We start from the raw sequence: 14,257 nt of genomic DNA on the forward strand, positions 1-14,257 counted from the left end.
ATGACGGGACAAAAGAGAAGGCAGAAAAAGATGAGGTGAAACTGACTTGGGTTTCCAGCCTAGGTGACCAGGATAACACTGATAATACTGGAAAAAGGAATATTCACCATGGTAGGAAGAAATAACTTGGTTTTAGACACACTAAAATTTGAGATATCAGTGAGACACACCATTATAACAATCTTTAGGAAGATATGAATTAGAACTCAGAGCTCTAGACAAAATAAATATATGGCTGTCATCAAAAGACAAATGTGAACCAAATGTCAGAGGGCAACGGGGAAGTAAGAAAGGCCACAGAACACGCCTGAGTTTTTGTTAGAAAGGTAGGGAAAAGAAGCCACAGAAGGGAACAGAGACGGAGCAGAGCTAAGAGAACCTGGATATTATTCTCCCAGAAAGGCCAGGAGACACTCAGAGACTCCCTCCAAAGAGCCAGAAAATGACTCTGGGGAAGACTTCTTTCCAAGAAGATACTTAGAGTGAGCGGGAGGCTGGAGGGCTGGACTTGATGATATCTAAGGTCGCCAGATAATAGAACATCAAAGAACACAAGAAAAGTCACCAAATGGATCACTGAATATGTCAAGAGTATTAAAGCTACATTATTAAGAGAAAAGTTAAAAATTGCAGTGAAATATCACAGGCCAGGTTTGGAAAACAAAACAGAAGTTAGGTTTTGTGGGGTTTTTTATTGTTAAACTGAAGAAAGAATAGGCTATTATAATAGACATTATACTGTGTAGTAAAATAACTGGGGTGAACTAGAATTAGATACTTGAGTGATTTTTCAAAATCTCAAAGTGAATAAACATATTATAGATTTACTCGTTTTTTCCCTGAAGTTTTCAAATAAAATAATCTTTATTTTTTAAAGATTGGCATCTGAGCTAACATCTGTTACCAATCTTCCCCCCCACTTCTTCTTTTCCCCAAAGCCCCCCAGCACACAGTTGTATATTCTAGTTGTAGTAGGTCCTTCTGGCTGTGCTATGTGGGACACCACCTCAGCGTGGCCTGATGAGCGGTGCTGGGTCCGCACCCAGGATCCAAAGTGGCGAAACCCCAGGCCTCCAAAGCAGCATGAGAACTCAACCTCTTGGCCACGGGGCCAGCTCCCAAACAGAATAATCTTAAATCGTATCCCACATCAAGCTAAAGAATTTAGGTCCTGAAGACAGAGAATAAAGTAATAATGGTAAGGAATAGGAAGGAAGCACAAAAACAGAGAGAATTGATACAGCGCAGCAAGAAGGAAATGGGAGGTTTACTTATGTGGTAAGGAGTGTTTGCATAATGCTTATGTTCACTCATTCAACAAACAGGTATTGAATATAAACTACATACGATGTGTTGGGGCTATAAAGATGAATTAGACATTACTCTTCCCTTCAAGCGATTTACAGTCTAAAACATTGTGCTCATGGACGGGGTGGGTGGAGCAAAATGGCGGGGTGAGGTGACCTGGGACTCTCTCCCCTCCAAACTACAACAAAGGACTGAAAAAAAACTGAATTTCAGCTAATAAACCTAATGCCAGGAGATCAGAGACCTAGAGTATCAAAAAGACGGAGGACAGAGACCCTGCTGCTGGCCTCAGAGGAGCTGGAACAGGGTAGGAGAGAACTTCGCTCCCTCCCCTAGAGTCTGGGATCACTGCCGCAGGTGAGGGAAGGAGTGGGGGAGGGGCCACGTGACCGGGGGATTGCCCAGGACTCCTGCCGCCGGTATAGTGGAAACCCGCTGATGGGGGAAAGCTTCCGTGTGTGGGGACCCCATAAACCCAGGGCCTCAGGAGACCAGAAAACAGAACTGATCCAAATCCAGATCGGCGAGCCAGAAAAACAGCCCCTCCCCCTGGCAAACAATGCTGGGTGCTGCCATCTTGTCCGAAGGCGGAGAGCTCAAAACACGCGGCTCTCAACCCCCATATAGTGGCAACAGGCTGTAACTGCAACTCAATTCTACCACCATGTGAAAAAACCGCTCCTCTACCATCCAGCAATTTATAAAAGCTCCAGACCAGAAGGAAAACAATAAAAACACAGAATTAAGTCCTGAGAACTTAGAAATAGGTAAACTAAGTGAAAATGAGTTCAGAGCAGCTATAATCAAAAAACCCAATGAGATAGAGAGAAAGATAGAGAAACAAGCCAACGAGTTCTGGAGTTACTTCACAAAAGAGATTGAAATTATAAAGAAGAATCAAACAGAATAACTAGAGATGAAAAACACAATGGACCAGATAAAACAGAATACGGACTCCCTGAATGCCTGTGTAGACACCAGAGAGGAGCAAATTAGCATAATTGAAGATATACAGGCCGAATGGCTCCAGACAGAGGAAGAAAGAGAACTAAGAGTTAAAAAAATGAGGAAAATCTCTGAGAGATAGCGGATTCAATGAGAAGAAAGAATTTATGGATAATAGGAATTCCCAAGAACGTGGAAAAGGAAAATGGAGCAGAAAGTGTTCTTAATGAAATTATAGAAGAGAACTACCCAAATCTAGGGATTGAGGGAGAAATGTGTGTAGAGGAAGCTTTCAGATCTCCTAGATTTGTCAATGTGAAAAGACCTACTGCAAGGCATATAGTAGTACAAATGGCAAAAATAAAAGACAAAGAAAGAATACTCAGGGCAGCAAGACAGAAGTAAATAACCTACAAAGGAACTCCTATCAGACTTTCAGCAGATTTCTCTGCAGAAAATTTACAAGCTAGGAGAGAATGGAGTGACATATTCAAAACTTTAAAAGATAAAAATCTTTAGCCAAGAATACTCTATCCAGCAAGAATATCCTTCAGATGTGAGGGAGAAATTAAATCTTTTCCAGACAAACAAAAGTTAAGGGAATTTGTAACCAAAAGTCCTCCACTACAAGAAATCCTCAAGAAGGCTCTCATACCTGAAAAAAGAAAAAAGGGAGAAAGGGGACACAATCCACAGAGTAGGGAGACAGATAAATAGAACCAGAATAGGATAGCAAATATTCACCTATAGCATTAGGACAAAGGTAAGGAAACTACCAAAGCAAAGTGGATCTTATCACTCTAACTACAAACTCATAACACGAGTTGGAATAAGAAATGAAAATAACGGGGCTGGCCCTATGGCCAAGTGGTTAAGTTCGCGCGCTCTGCTGCAGGCGGCCCAGTGTTTTGTTGGTTCAAATTCTGGGCGCAGACATGACACTGCTCATCAAATCACGCTGAGGCAGCGTCCCACATGCCACAACTAGAAGGACCCACAACGAAGAATATACAACTATGTACTGGGGGGCTTTGGGGAGAAAAAGGAAAAAAATAAAATCTTAAAAAAAAAAGAAATGAAAATAATAATTTAGGAGGGGAAGAGCAAAGGGACTAAATTAGTCTAGGCCAAGTAAGTAAGAGACCACCAGAGAATAGACTATATTATACACGAGATTCAAAATACAAACTTCAGGGTAGACACTAAACTAAAAAACACAACAAAGCCACAAAACATAAATAAGGAAAAAGCTAAGAAACCCAGCATAAGAAAGTGCAGTATTAAATGGGTAGGCTAAAGCACACAGGAAGACAAACACAGGAAAACCAGATAACGAGCAACAGATTGACAGCATTAAGTCCACATGAATCAATAATCACTCTCAATGTAAATGGACTGAACTCTCCAATAAAAAGACACAGAGTGGCAAAATGAATTAAAGAACAAGATCCAACAATTTGTTGCCTCCAGGAAACACACCTCAGCCTCAAGGACAAACACAGGTTCAGAGTGAAAGGGTGGAGGACAATACTTCAAGCTAATAGCAAGCAAAAAAAAACCAGGTGTTGCAATTCCTATATCAGACAAAGCAGATTTCAAAATAAGACAGGTAAAGAGAGACACAGAGGGACAATATATAATGATCAAAGGGACACTTCATGAAGAAGAAATAACACTTATAAATATCTATGCACCCAACACAGGAGCACCAAGATTCATAAAGCAACTATTAACAGACCTAAAGGAAGATGTTAAAAACAACACAATAATAGTAGGGGACCTCAACACCCCACTCACATCAATGGACAGATCATCCAGACAGAAAATCAACAAGGAAATAGTGGAGCTAAATGAAAAAACAATTGGGCTTAATAGACATATATAGATCACTTCATCCTAAAACAGCAGAATACACATTCTTCTCAAGTGCAAATGGAATATTCTCAAGGATAGACCATATGTTGCCAAACAAGGCAAGCCTCTACAAATTTAAAAAAAATTGAAATAATAACAAGCATCTTCTCCGATCATAATGCTATAAGGCTAGAAATTAATTAGAAGAAAAAAGCTGAGAAAGGCACAAAGATGTGGAGCCTAAACAATACACTACTGAACAAGCAATGGATCGTTGAAGAAATTAAAGAAGAAAAAATACCTAGAAACAAATGAAAATGATAACATGCCATACAAACTCATATGGGATACAGCAAAAGCTGTGTTAAGAGGAAAATTCACTGCAATACAGGCACATCTTAACAAACAAGAAAAATCCCAAATAAGCAATCTTAAACTACACCTAACTGAACTAGAGAAAGAAGAACAAACAAAGCCCAAAGTCAGCAGAAGGAGAGAAATAATAAAAATCAGAGCAGAAATAAATACTATTGAAACAAAAAAGGCAGTAGAAAGGATCAACGAAACAAAGAGTTGGTTCTTTGAGAAGATAAATAAAATTGACAAACCCCTAGCCAGACTTACAAATAAAAAACGGGAGAAAGCTCAAATAAACAAAAGCAGAAATGAAAGAGGAGAAATAACAACAGACTCTGCAGAAATACAACGGATTATAAGAGAATACTATGAAAAACTCTATGCTAACAGAATGGATAACCTAGAGGAAATGGATAAATTCTTAGACTCCTACAATCTCCCAAAGCTCACTCAAGAAGAAGCAGACAATTTGAACAGACCAATCACAAGGCAAGAGATTGAAACAGCAATCAAAAACATCCCAAAGAATAAAACCCCAGGACCAGATGGCTTTCCTGGGGAATTCTACCAAACTTTCAGAGAGGATTTAATACCTATCCTTTTCAAGCTATTCCAAAAAATTAGGGAGGATGGAACACTTCCTAACACATTCTATGAGGCCAATATCACGCTGATACCAAAGCCTGACAAGGACACCACGAAAAAAGAGAACTGCAGGCCAATATCACTGATGAACATAGATGCAAAAATTCTAAACAAAATTTTGGCAACCCGAATTCAGCAATTCATCAAAAGGATCATACATCATGATCAGGTGGGATTCATACCAGGGACACAGGGATGGTTCAACATCCGCAAATCAATCAACGTGATACACCACATCAACAAACTGAGGAATAAAAACCACATGATCATCTCAATAGATGCAGAGAAGGCATTTGACAAGATCCAACAGCCATTTATGATAAAAACTCTGAACAAAATGGGCATAGAAGGGAACTATCTCAACATAATAAAGGCCATATATGACAAACCCACAGCCAACATCATACTCAATGGGCAAAAACTGAGCACCATCCCCATGAAAACAGGACGAGACATGTATCATCACTTATTTAACACAGTACTGTACACACTTATTTAACACAGTACTGGAAGTCCTGGCCAGAGCAATCAGGCAAGACAAAGGAATAAAAGGAATCCAAATAGGGAGGGAAGAAGTGAAACTCTCGCTGTTTGCAGATGACATGATCTTATATATAGAAAACCCCAAAGAATCCATTGGAAAACTCTTAGAAGTAATCAACAACTACAGCAAAGTTGCAGGGTATAAAACCAATTTGCATAAATCAGTAGCATTTCCATATTCTAACAACGAACTAACAGAAAAAGAACTCAAGAACACAATACCATTCACAAAAGCAACAAAAAGAATAAAATACCTTAGGGTAAATTTAACTAAGGAAGTGAAGGACCTATATAATGAAAATTACAAGGCCTTTTTGAGAGAATTGGATGACGACATAAGGAGATGGAAAGACATTCCATGTACATGGATTGGAAGAATAAACATCGTTAGAATGTCCGTTCTACCTAAAGCAATCTACAGATTCAACACCATCCCAATCAGAATCCCAATGACATTCTTTACAGAATTAGAACAAAGAATCCTAAAATTTATATGGGGCAACAAAAGACCCCAAATTGCTCAAGCAATCCTGAGAAAAAAGAACAAAACGGGAGGCATTACAATCCCTGACTTCAAAACTTACCACAAAGCTACAGTAATCAAAACAGCATGGTACTGGTACAAAAACAGGTGCACAGATCAATGGAACAGAATTGAAAGCCCAGAAATAAAACCATACACCTATGGACAGCTTATCTTCGACAAAGGAGCAGAGTGCATACAATGGAGAAAAGAAAGTCTTTTCAACAAATGGTGCTGGGAAAACTGGAAAGCCATATGTAAAAGAATGAAAATTGACCATTCTTTTTCACCATTCACCAAAATAAACTCAAAATGGATCAAAGACCTAAAGGTGACACCTGAAACCAGAAGGCTTCTGGAAGAAAACGTAGGCAGTACGCTCTTTGACATCAGTATTAAAAGGATCTTTTCGGACACCATGTCTACTCAGAGAAGGGAAACAATAGAAAGAATAAACAAATGGGACTTCATTAGACTAAAGAGCTTCTTCAAGGCAAATGAAAACAGGATTGAAACAAAAAAACAACCCACTAACTGGGAAAAAATATTTGCAAGTCATATACCTGACAAAGGCTTAATATCCATAATATATAAAGAACTCTCACAACTCAACAACAAAAAAATCAAACAACCCGATCAAAAAATGGGCTGGAGACATGAACAGACATTTCTCCAAAGAAGATATACGGATGGCCAATAGGCACATGAAAAGATGCTCATCATCACTGATCATCAGGGAAATGCAAATCAAAGCTACACTAAGATATCACCTTACACCCATTAGAATGACAAAAATATCTAAATCTAATATTAACAAATGTTGGAGAAGTTGTGGAGAGAATGGAACCCTCATACACTGCTGGTGGGAATGCAAACTAGTGCAGCCACTATGGAAAACAGTATGGAGATTCCTCAAAAAATTAAAAATAGAACTACCATACGATCCAGCCATTCCACTACTGGATATCTATCCAAAGAGCTTGAAGTCAGCAATTCCAAAAGTCCTATGCACCCCAATGTTCACTGCAGCATTATTTACAATAGCCAAGATATGGAAGCAACCTAAGTGCCCATCAACAGATGAATGGATAAAGAAGATGTGGTATATATATATACAATGGAATACTACTCAGATGCAAAACAGAACAAAATCATCCCATTTGCAACAACATGGATGGACCTTGAGGGAATTATGTTAAGTGAAATAAGCCAGTTAGAGAAGGATAATCTCTGATTCACTCCACTCACATGAGGAATTTAAAAATGTAGACAAAGAGACCAGATTAGTGGCCACCAGGGGAAAGGTGGGGTGGGGGGTGGGCACAAAGGGTGAAGTGGTGCACCTACAACACGAATGACAAACAGTAATGTACAACTGAAATTTCACAAGATTGTAACCTATCATTAACTCAATAAAAAATAAATAAATAAATAAATAAATTCAACCCACCATTTGGGAGAAAAATTGCAATTAAGGGGGAACAAAAAGTCCCAGTATCTACGGACTGTTAAAATTAAATGATAAGAAAGACCACAATGGTTTCTCCTGTTGCAATAAATTCTTCAGATCTGTAGAATGCCGCAAACCCCCTCAATTCATTTTAATTTGCTTTCACTGACACGCATGTCCAACAGAACAGTAAGAAAAAAGAAAAAGAAAGAAAGAAACTACCTTGGGGGAAAAATAAAGTTTATTGGAAGAAACACTCCATTTGAAAACAAAAAGAAACTCTGGGTGAATCAGCATATGATCCAACACAACTTGGAGGATGCATGGGAAGGCCTGTGCTGTAAACCAAAGAGAGTGCCATCTACAGAATGCATACTTTGAATACATCGTCAACAGTGGCAACATTTCCATCGGTTAAATAAATGTAATTTTTTTTCATTAAAAAAATAAAAACCATAAAACATTGTGCTCATAATATAAAACGTATTTTTTTATTGTACTTAAGAACGAACTTGAATATGTGATTTATTTTTTAACCATCCCATCTAGGTTTCTGTTGATCTCACAAGTCTCAATTCTACTGGCTGAGACTAAGTTAAAAAAAAATCACCAAATTCCAAGATTACTTTAAGTTTTAAATGTAGATTGGAAAAAAAAACCCAAATCCTCTTTTGTTACTGGTTAGGAAAGGCCTCAACTCCTACAACCATTACATCTAAATTTTAGGAGATGGCAGCCATAACATAACAGGAAGAAAGACCCCCGAATTTTTCCTATATTTTAACTAGTTATCTCATGCTACCGATAAGAATAAACTACCAATTTATAGATGTTTTTCCCTATTTAGTTAACAGTTCTTATGAAACCAAACATCCAGCAGCTGAATTAAATTTTGCTTTGGCCCATAGAGTACATTAGCAGGGTTTACCAATACTCACCAAATGGGACACCTTGACAGATCCTTCACAATTAGAGGGTTCACCTTTCTCTCTACTTTCCAAAATCTAGACAGAAAAGGCAACTTGTAGAAAAATTAGTGTCTTCTTAATTGGAAAGACCAAGTAGAGAGAGAATTACCCACCATCCTAAAAATGGTATGAGAACGACTGCTCCTTTGATTCATCTTTGTGATTCCATAGTGTCTGTTCTCTGTAAAAATGAGTCATATTTCAGCGGCATATATTAAAATCCAAAGAAAAACATTAACTTTTACTGTAGCTTAAAAGTGAAAAGTGTGATTTGAAGCCTAAATACATTCAAGTGAATAGTTTTTACTATTCTACAAGTGTTTTGAGGAAATACAGCATAAAGTCTTACTTTCTCCCTTTGTGATCCACTTCAAAGCCATTTCTGGTGTATAAACAACTTCTTCTGTGAGATCAGCCACATATACATTCCTCTGAAACAAGGTTAATGATGGGAAGAGTAGAGAAATAGAAGTCACTTAAAAGTGTGCATCTCAAGAGAAGGTGCAAACTATTACAGAATTAATTTGTAGAAGTTAAAAGTAGAAAATGGAGAATATTACTCTGTATAAAAATAAGAAGTAAATCTATGATATTTACAATTTATATCCTATACAAAAGCACACCAAATTCTAACCTGATACTTCCATCTTGTTCTTTTGAGGCCCTTACACAAAAATATTACAACTGTCAACATTTCAAAATGATACACATCACTTAAAAGATGATCTCATAAACATTTAAGAAAGAAAACAAAAAACAAATCACAGAAACAGGAGACATTTTAAAAAATAATGGAAAGTAAAGGTTAATGTTCATGAACTATAATCCCAATAAGTAACTGTATTGTTTGAGCCACTGTTACTCACATTGAAGTCTTCCCGAATTATCAAAGGCTTCATTTTTTGAGTGTCACAGAGTAAGTCTGTAATGGTTTCATTGTATATCTCCATGTAGGACACACGTAAGAGAAATTCCCTATCAGGAAACTAGGGGAAAACATATGTAAAAACATCAGAGATCACCCAGTTATGAAAACCTAATACTGAATGTTGATGTGCTCATAATAAACATTAAAATATTCTTTGAGAAGTTATCTTTGTAAAACAAACAAAAAAAATCCTATGGTTCTATATTGACAAAAGTAAACACAAAAATATAAAAGCATTGGGGCTGGCCCCGTGGCTGAGTGGTTAAGTTCGCGTGCTCCGCTGCAGGCGGCCCAGTGTTTCGTTAGTTCGAATCCTGGGCGCGGACATGGCACTGCTCATCAGACCACGCTGAGGCAGCATCCCACATGCCACAACTAGAAGAACCCACAACGAAGAATACACAACTATGTACCGGGGGGCTTTGGGGAGAAAAAGGAAAAAATAAAATCTTTAAAAAAAAAAAAGAAATATAAAAGCATTGTTTCAGAAATAATGAAAAGTATGGCATCATAAAATTCGAAGAAGAGGGTGCCCAGTCCAACTCTCTAAGCTTAAAATAAAACCCTACAAACAGATGTTCAAATAAGAACATTAAAAATCATTAAAACAGTAAGGAAAAAACAAATTGAAAACCCGCCTTAACTGATTAGGTTGCCTATCCTGGTCTTCTCACCACATCTACCCTCTCCTGCTCCTGAACGATCACGGACAGCTCCTCAAAGGCAGGGTTAAGATTTCTTGTTCCTCAATGCCTGCTTTGTGACAGGAGCAGCACTGCTTCAGGATTCAAGGGAAAGAATGAAAGGACTCTAAGCTCTAAAGCAAGGCTGTGGGGAAAGCAAATGTACGCTATGCCTTTCTTCCTTCCCCGTGGATAATCGAAAGAGAACTGTAAACCTGCTTCCTTCCACCATGACAAGAGGTGACTGCTTTTACCCGTATGTACCGGAAATTTGGCTATTTACCTTCTTAATTTTTTGGAAAATGTCATGAATTGCCCTGGGTATTACTCCCAAATAATCTTTTGAACCCATCATGGTATATGTTTTTCCTGAAGCAGTCTGCCCATAGGCAAATACAGTACCTGGGGACACAAAAACACACACACACAAAGATTGAAAAAGCATCGAGAGTATGTAAAACTATCAATACTGTTGAACACACACCCAAGACTAAATAAAACGTTTCTGCAGTGGATACAAACCATTGTAGCCTTGTATGGCAGAATCTATGATTGGTACTGCGATTTCCTCATACACATTTTTAGTAGATTCATCACTGTCAAAGACACGATCTAAAAAAAAAACCACACAAGTTAAACTAAACAAATCAACTGTGTTTTCACTTTGAATTAGTAGCTGCCCAAAGAAATAAAATTGTCAGGATATGGTATGATAAAATATTTAACTCACAATATTTTCTTCAACTTATTGGTCCTCTGAAAATACACTTCTCTATAAAGTAAAATGTGCTGGTTCTCACACAAAAAAACACAAGTCAGCTATCTTATGTGCTTTCAAGAGGCAGTGAGGCATAGTGGCTGAACCTGGGGATCTGGAATCAGACTGCCTGCAAATCCTGGTTCTGTCACTTACAAGCTATGTGACCTCGGGCAACGTGGATGATGTCTCTGTGCCTCACTTCCCTAACCTGTAAAGTGAATATATATTATCTTCCTTAGAGAATTACTGTGAACATATGGTTAATACTTAGGAAATGCAAACTATTACTATTCTTTGAGAAATTTTAGTGTTTATAACATATCTAGCAAGAAGGCCTGGCTCAAACTAAACCAAGAAACACAGACAATTGGAAGAAAAGCACCGAGCCAAGCTGAAGTGTTACAGAGAACAGCTGGTTGGCTGGCTGCTGAGGGCTGGGGTTAGGTAGCACTTGCCATGATGAATCCACCAGTCCAGGATGTGGTCTCTCCTTTGTTGGTGCATCAAAAATGGACCACTCTCTCAGTGATGGGCTCACATTAGAAAGCCCCCAAGAAATGGATTTGTCAGTCAGGAGGGAAATGTATCAACTGTCTTGAGAAATTCAGTGCTCACACGGCTTGCACCATGACCAACATCTGCACTTGCAGGTAGAACCCTATGGGAAACCAAAGTGCCATCTGAATGCTGCCAGGGGTCAGGAGTTCAGGGCAAGGAGAGATGGCAGGATGATTCAAATCTTAATACCAGCTGCTTCAGACAGGTAGGTGAGTCCAAACCCCTTGTGAGCATACACAGCTACTGAGAACCTGCAGCACTTGAGTCAGAATGCCTGTGTATCCCTTGTTCTTGGTTTTATCATCTCTGGAACATACTGTTCTACCTTTTAAAAATTTATGTTGATACTATCAAATAGTCCTTTACCAGGAATCATTTTCTATTCTATACATCTTTACTCTAAAGGCTTAGATATTGGCTTTCTAGCATAACACTAAGTCAACAACCTAATCACTCTCACTCCTAAGGTTGTTGAGGGGACCTTACTGTGCTTTGTGGTGCCTACGTGGCAGCATGGCAGTGTGGCTGGAACACAGATCTGACTCCTCCATTTGCTGGCTGTGTGATTTGCGTTTCAGTTCCTCATTAAAATGGGAAGGTACCTATCACATGGGCTTGTTAGGAGGATTAAATGAGTTAATATATATGAGGTGCTTAGAACAGTGTCCGGCACATGGTCAGCACTATACAGAATGTGCTAAATCAATACACAAATCAGCCTGGCCAACCTTGAGGGCCTCCAAGTCCTTTTGCCCTAGCTAGCTCTCGCTCATCCTACAGGTGCCGGGTACCTAAGCTAGTTAGATCCCCTGCTAGAAACTCCCACAAAGCCATGTCATCATAAGTGTAATTAGTAGTCTAAAGTCTTTCTTCCCACCATATGACAAGCTCCACAAAAGGGGCAGTAGGTACCCACTGTATTCTAGCCAAGAAGGAATATCTTCACTATTTATTCTTTAAAGAGTTTTCTTGAAAATAATTGTGGAAAGAATATACCTAACTGAAAGATCTTAAAGATGACTTGACATTAAGCAACATATTTTGGGCTTACGGAGTCTTAGGCCACAAATACACTAATGAATAAGAGGAAAAATGTTAGTTTCAGTCATAAGGCATTATGACTATAACTGTGTTTTAAACATCAATTCATTATCTTACTTATCATAAAGGATGGATGAGCAATTTTTCAAATCTTCCACTGAAGCAGTTTACAGACGGCTTAGTCTTATCTTTAATGTCAAATCCAGTATTCTGGATAAGCCTTTTGTACTCTTAAAAGGAAAAGGATAATATGTTTACTTTTGATGCTATTATAAGCTTACCAAAATTGAAGGATTTACTTCCATCAACTTGATAAATAGCATTATTGTCAGTTTTCCAGTAAACTTGCGTATCTTCTCCAAGAGCTTCTTCTCTAAAAGAATAAAAACAGTGCATTTTATAACTAGTTTTGAAGTCTGTTATATGAAAGATAATTTAAAAGATTTCGTCTTCTGAAGAATATTTTAAAGGATGGTAATGACCTATACTATAATTGGGAGAAATGTGGAAAGTCCACCTTTAAGGGGTCACCACTTTTCAATGGGGCTTCCCTGACCTCCTGCCCTCTCACCGGAGCGTCCCTGGGAAGGTCTTCACGCCCTTCCCCCACCCAGCACTGTATGCTGAAAAGATACATTCAAACGCAACTCCGATTATCCTTCTTGCTTAACATCTTTCAAAACCATCCGAAATCCTCAACACACGGCACGTGAGACTTCGATCATGTTTATTTCTCTCTTCAACCTTTGCTTCCTCTGACTTCCTATATACACCCTAACTCAAGACAAATCAACTATCTGAAGGTTCCCCCAAGAGAAGAGATTTAATCCCTCTGTGCCTGGAATACCCCGACTTCCGTTTCCATCAAGTAACGTAACTATTCTTTCTCCCTGAAAAGTGTCAGGACTTTCCTGACACCAGCCCTGTCCGTCTCCCACGCCGTCATCTCGCTGTGGGGCTAATGACCCCTCCGGCACACTCCCCACCTGCCCGTCACAGCACCTGTCACAGTGTCGTGATGGTTTTGTTCCGGAGCTGTCTTCTAACGCATTAGATAATGAGCTCCTAGACAAGAGGGAAGTCCTCGTCTTGATATTCCCCTTTATTTAACACAGTAACATTTAACACATATTTCTCAAATGCAAAAATGTGTTAGTATTCTGAGGGAGGGGCAGAGACTAGAGAAGCAAACAGACATCATTTCTTGCCCTTCCTGCTCTCTCTATAGGGTTCATGACCTCTGTGTCTCCTCCTCTAGAATGTAAGATCCACGGGGCAACGACGGTAGTGTCTACCCTGTACCAAAAGGAAAGAATTCCAAATGGGCGAATATCAGGCTCGCAGCGTCCTGAACGCTGAGCCAGCCGCCGCCGGAGCGAAGCCTGGGCGCAGCGAGCAGCCTGGGCCTCGCGCCCCGGGACACCGGGCGGCCGGGCCAGCGGCCAGCGCGCAGGGAGCCGGCTGCGCAGCGTCGAGAGAAGCCCCGGCCGGCCCGTCTCTCGCCCGGGCCGGGACCGCGCACCAAGGGCGAGCGGCCGAGCTGCCGACGGCCTACCTGCTGTTGAGCGGCCTCAGGCGCACGCACACGGCCACCGCCGCCTCCTCCGCCATCCCGCCGAGCGCCGGCCGGCTCGACGCCCGCACCGCCTTAAAGGTCAAAATTTCCGCGACGCCGCGTCTGATTGGGCGGCGGC

General features: G+C 39.7%; 1 protein-coding gene across 1 annotated transcript in view; it reads right to left on the reverse strand.

The window, feature by feature from the left end:
- Positions 1-14,181, reverse strand: part of LOC139044104 (centromere-associated protein E-like) — a 79,514-nt gene extending 65,333 nt beyond the window's left edge. The window contains exons 1-8 of the mRNA XM_070503667.1: positions 14,119-14,181; positions 12,845-12,936; positions 10,727-10,816; positions 10,488-10,606; positions 9,460-9,579; positions 8,943-9,024; positions 8,707-8,774; positions 8,564-8,629 (exon numbers count right to left, since the gene is read on the reverse strand). Coding sequence (XP_070359768.1) covers positions 8,564-8,629; positions 8,707-8,774; positions 8,943-9,024; positions 9,460-9,579; positions 10,488-10,606; positions 10,727-10,816; positions 12,845-12,936; positions 14,119-14,174 — 693 coding nt within the window. The 5' untranslated portion in view covers positions 14,175-14,181. The remainder of the gene's footprint in view (positions 1-8,563; positions 8,630-8,706; positions 8,775-8,942; positions 9,025-9,459; positions 9,580-10,487; positions 10,607-10,726; positions 10,817-12,844; positions 12,937-14,118) is intronic.
- Between the last annotated feature and the right edge of the window lie 76 nt (positions 14,182-14,257).

Source organism: Equus asinus, unplaced genomic scaffold (genome assembly GCF_041296235.1).
Source record: "Equus asinus isolate D_3611 breed Donkey unplaced genomic scaffold, EquAss-T2T_v2 contig_590, whole genome shotgun sequence".
Lineage (NCBI taxonomy): Eukaryota > Metazoa > Chordata > Mammalia > Perissodactyla > Equidae > Equus > Equus asinus.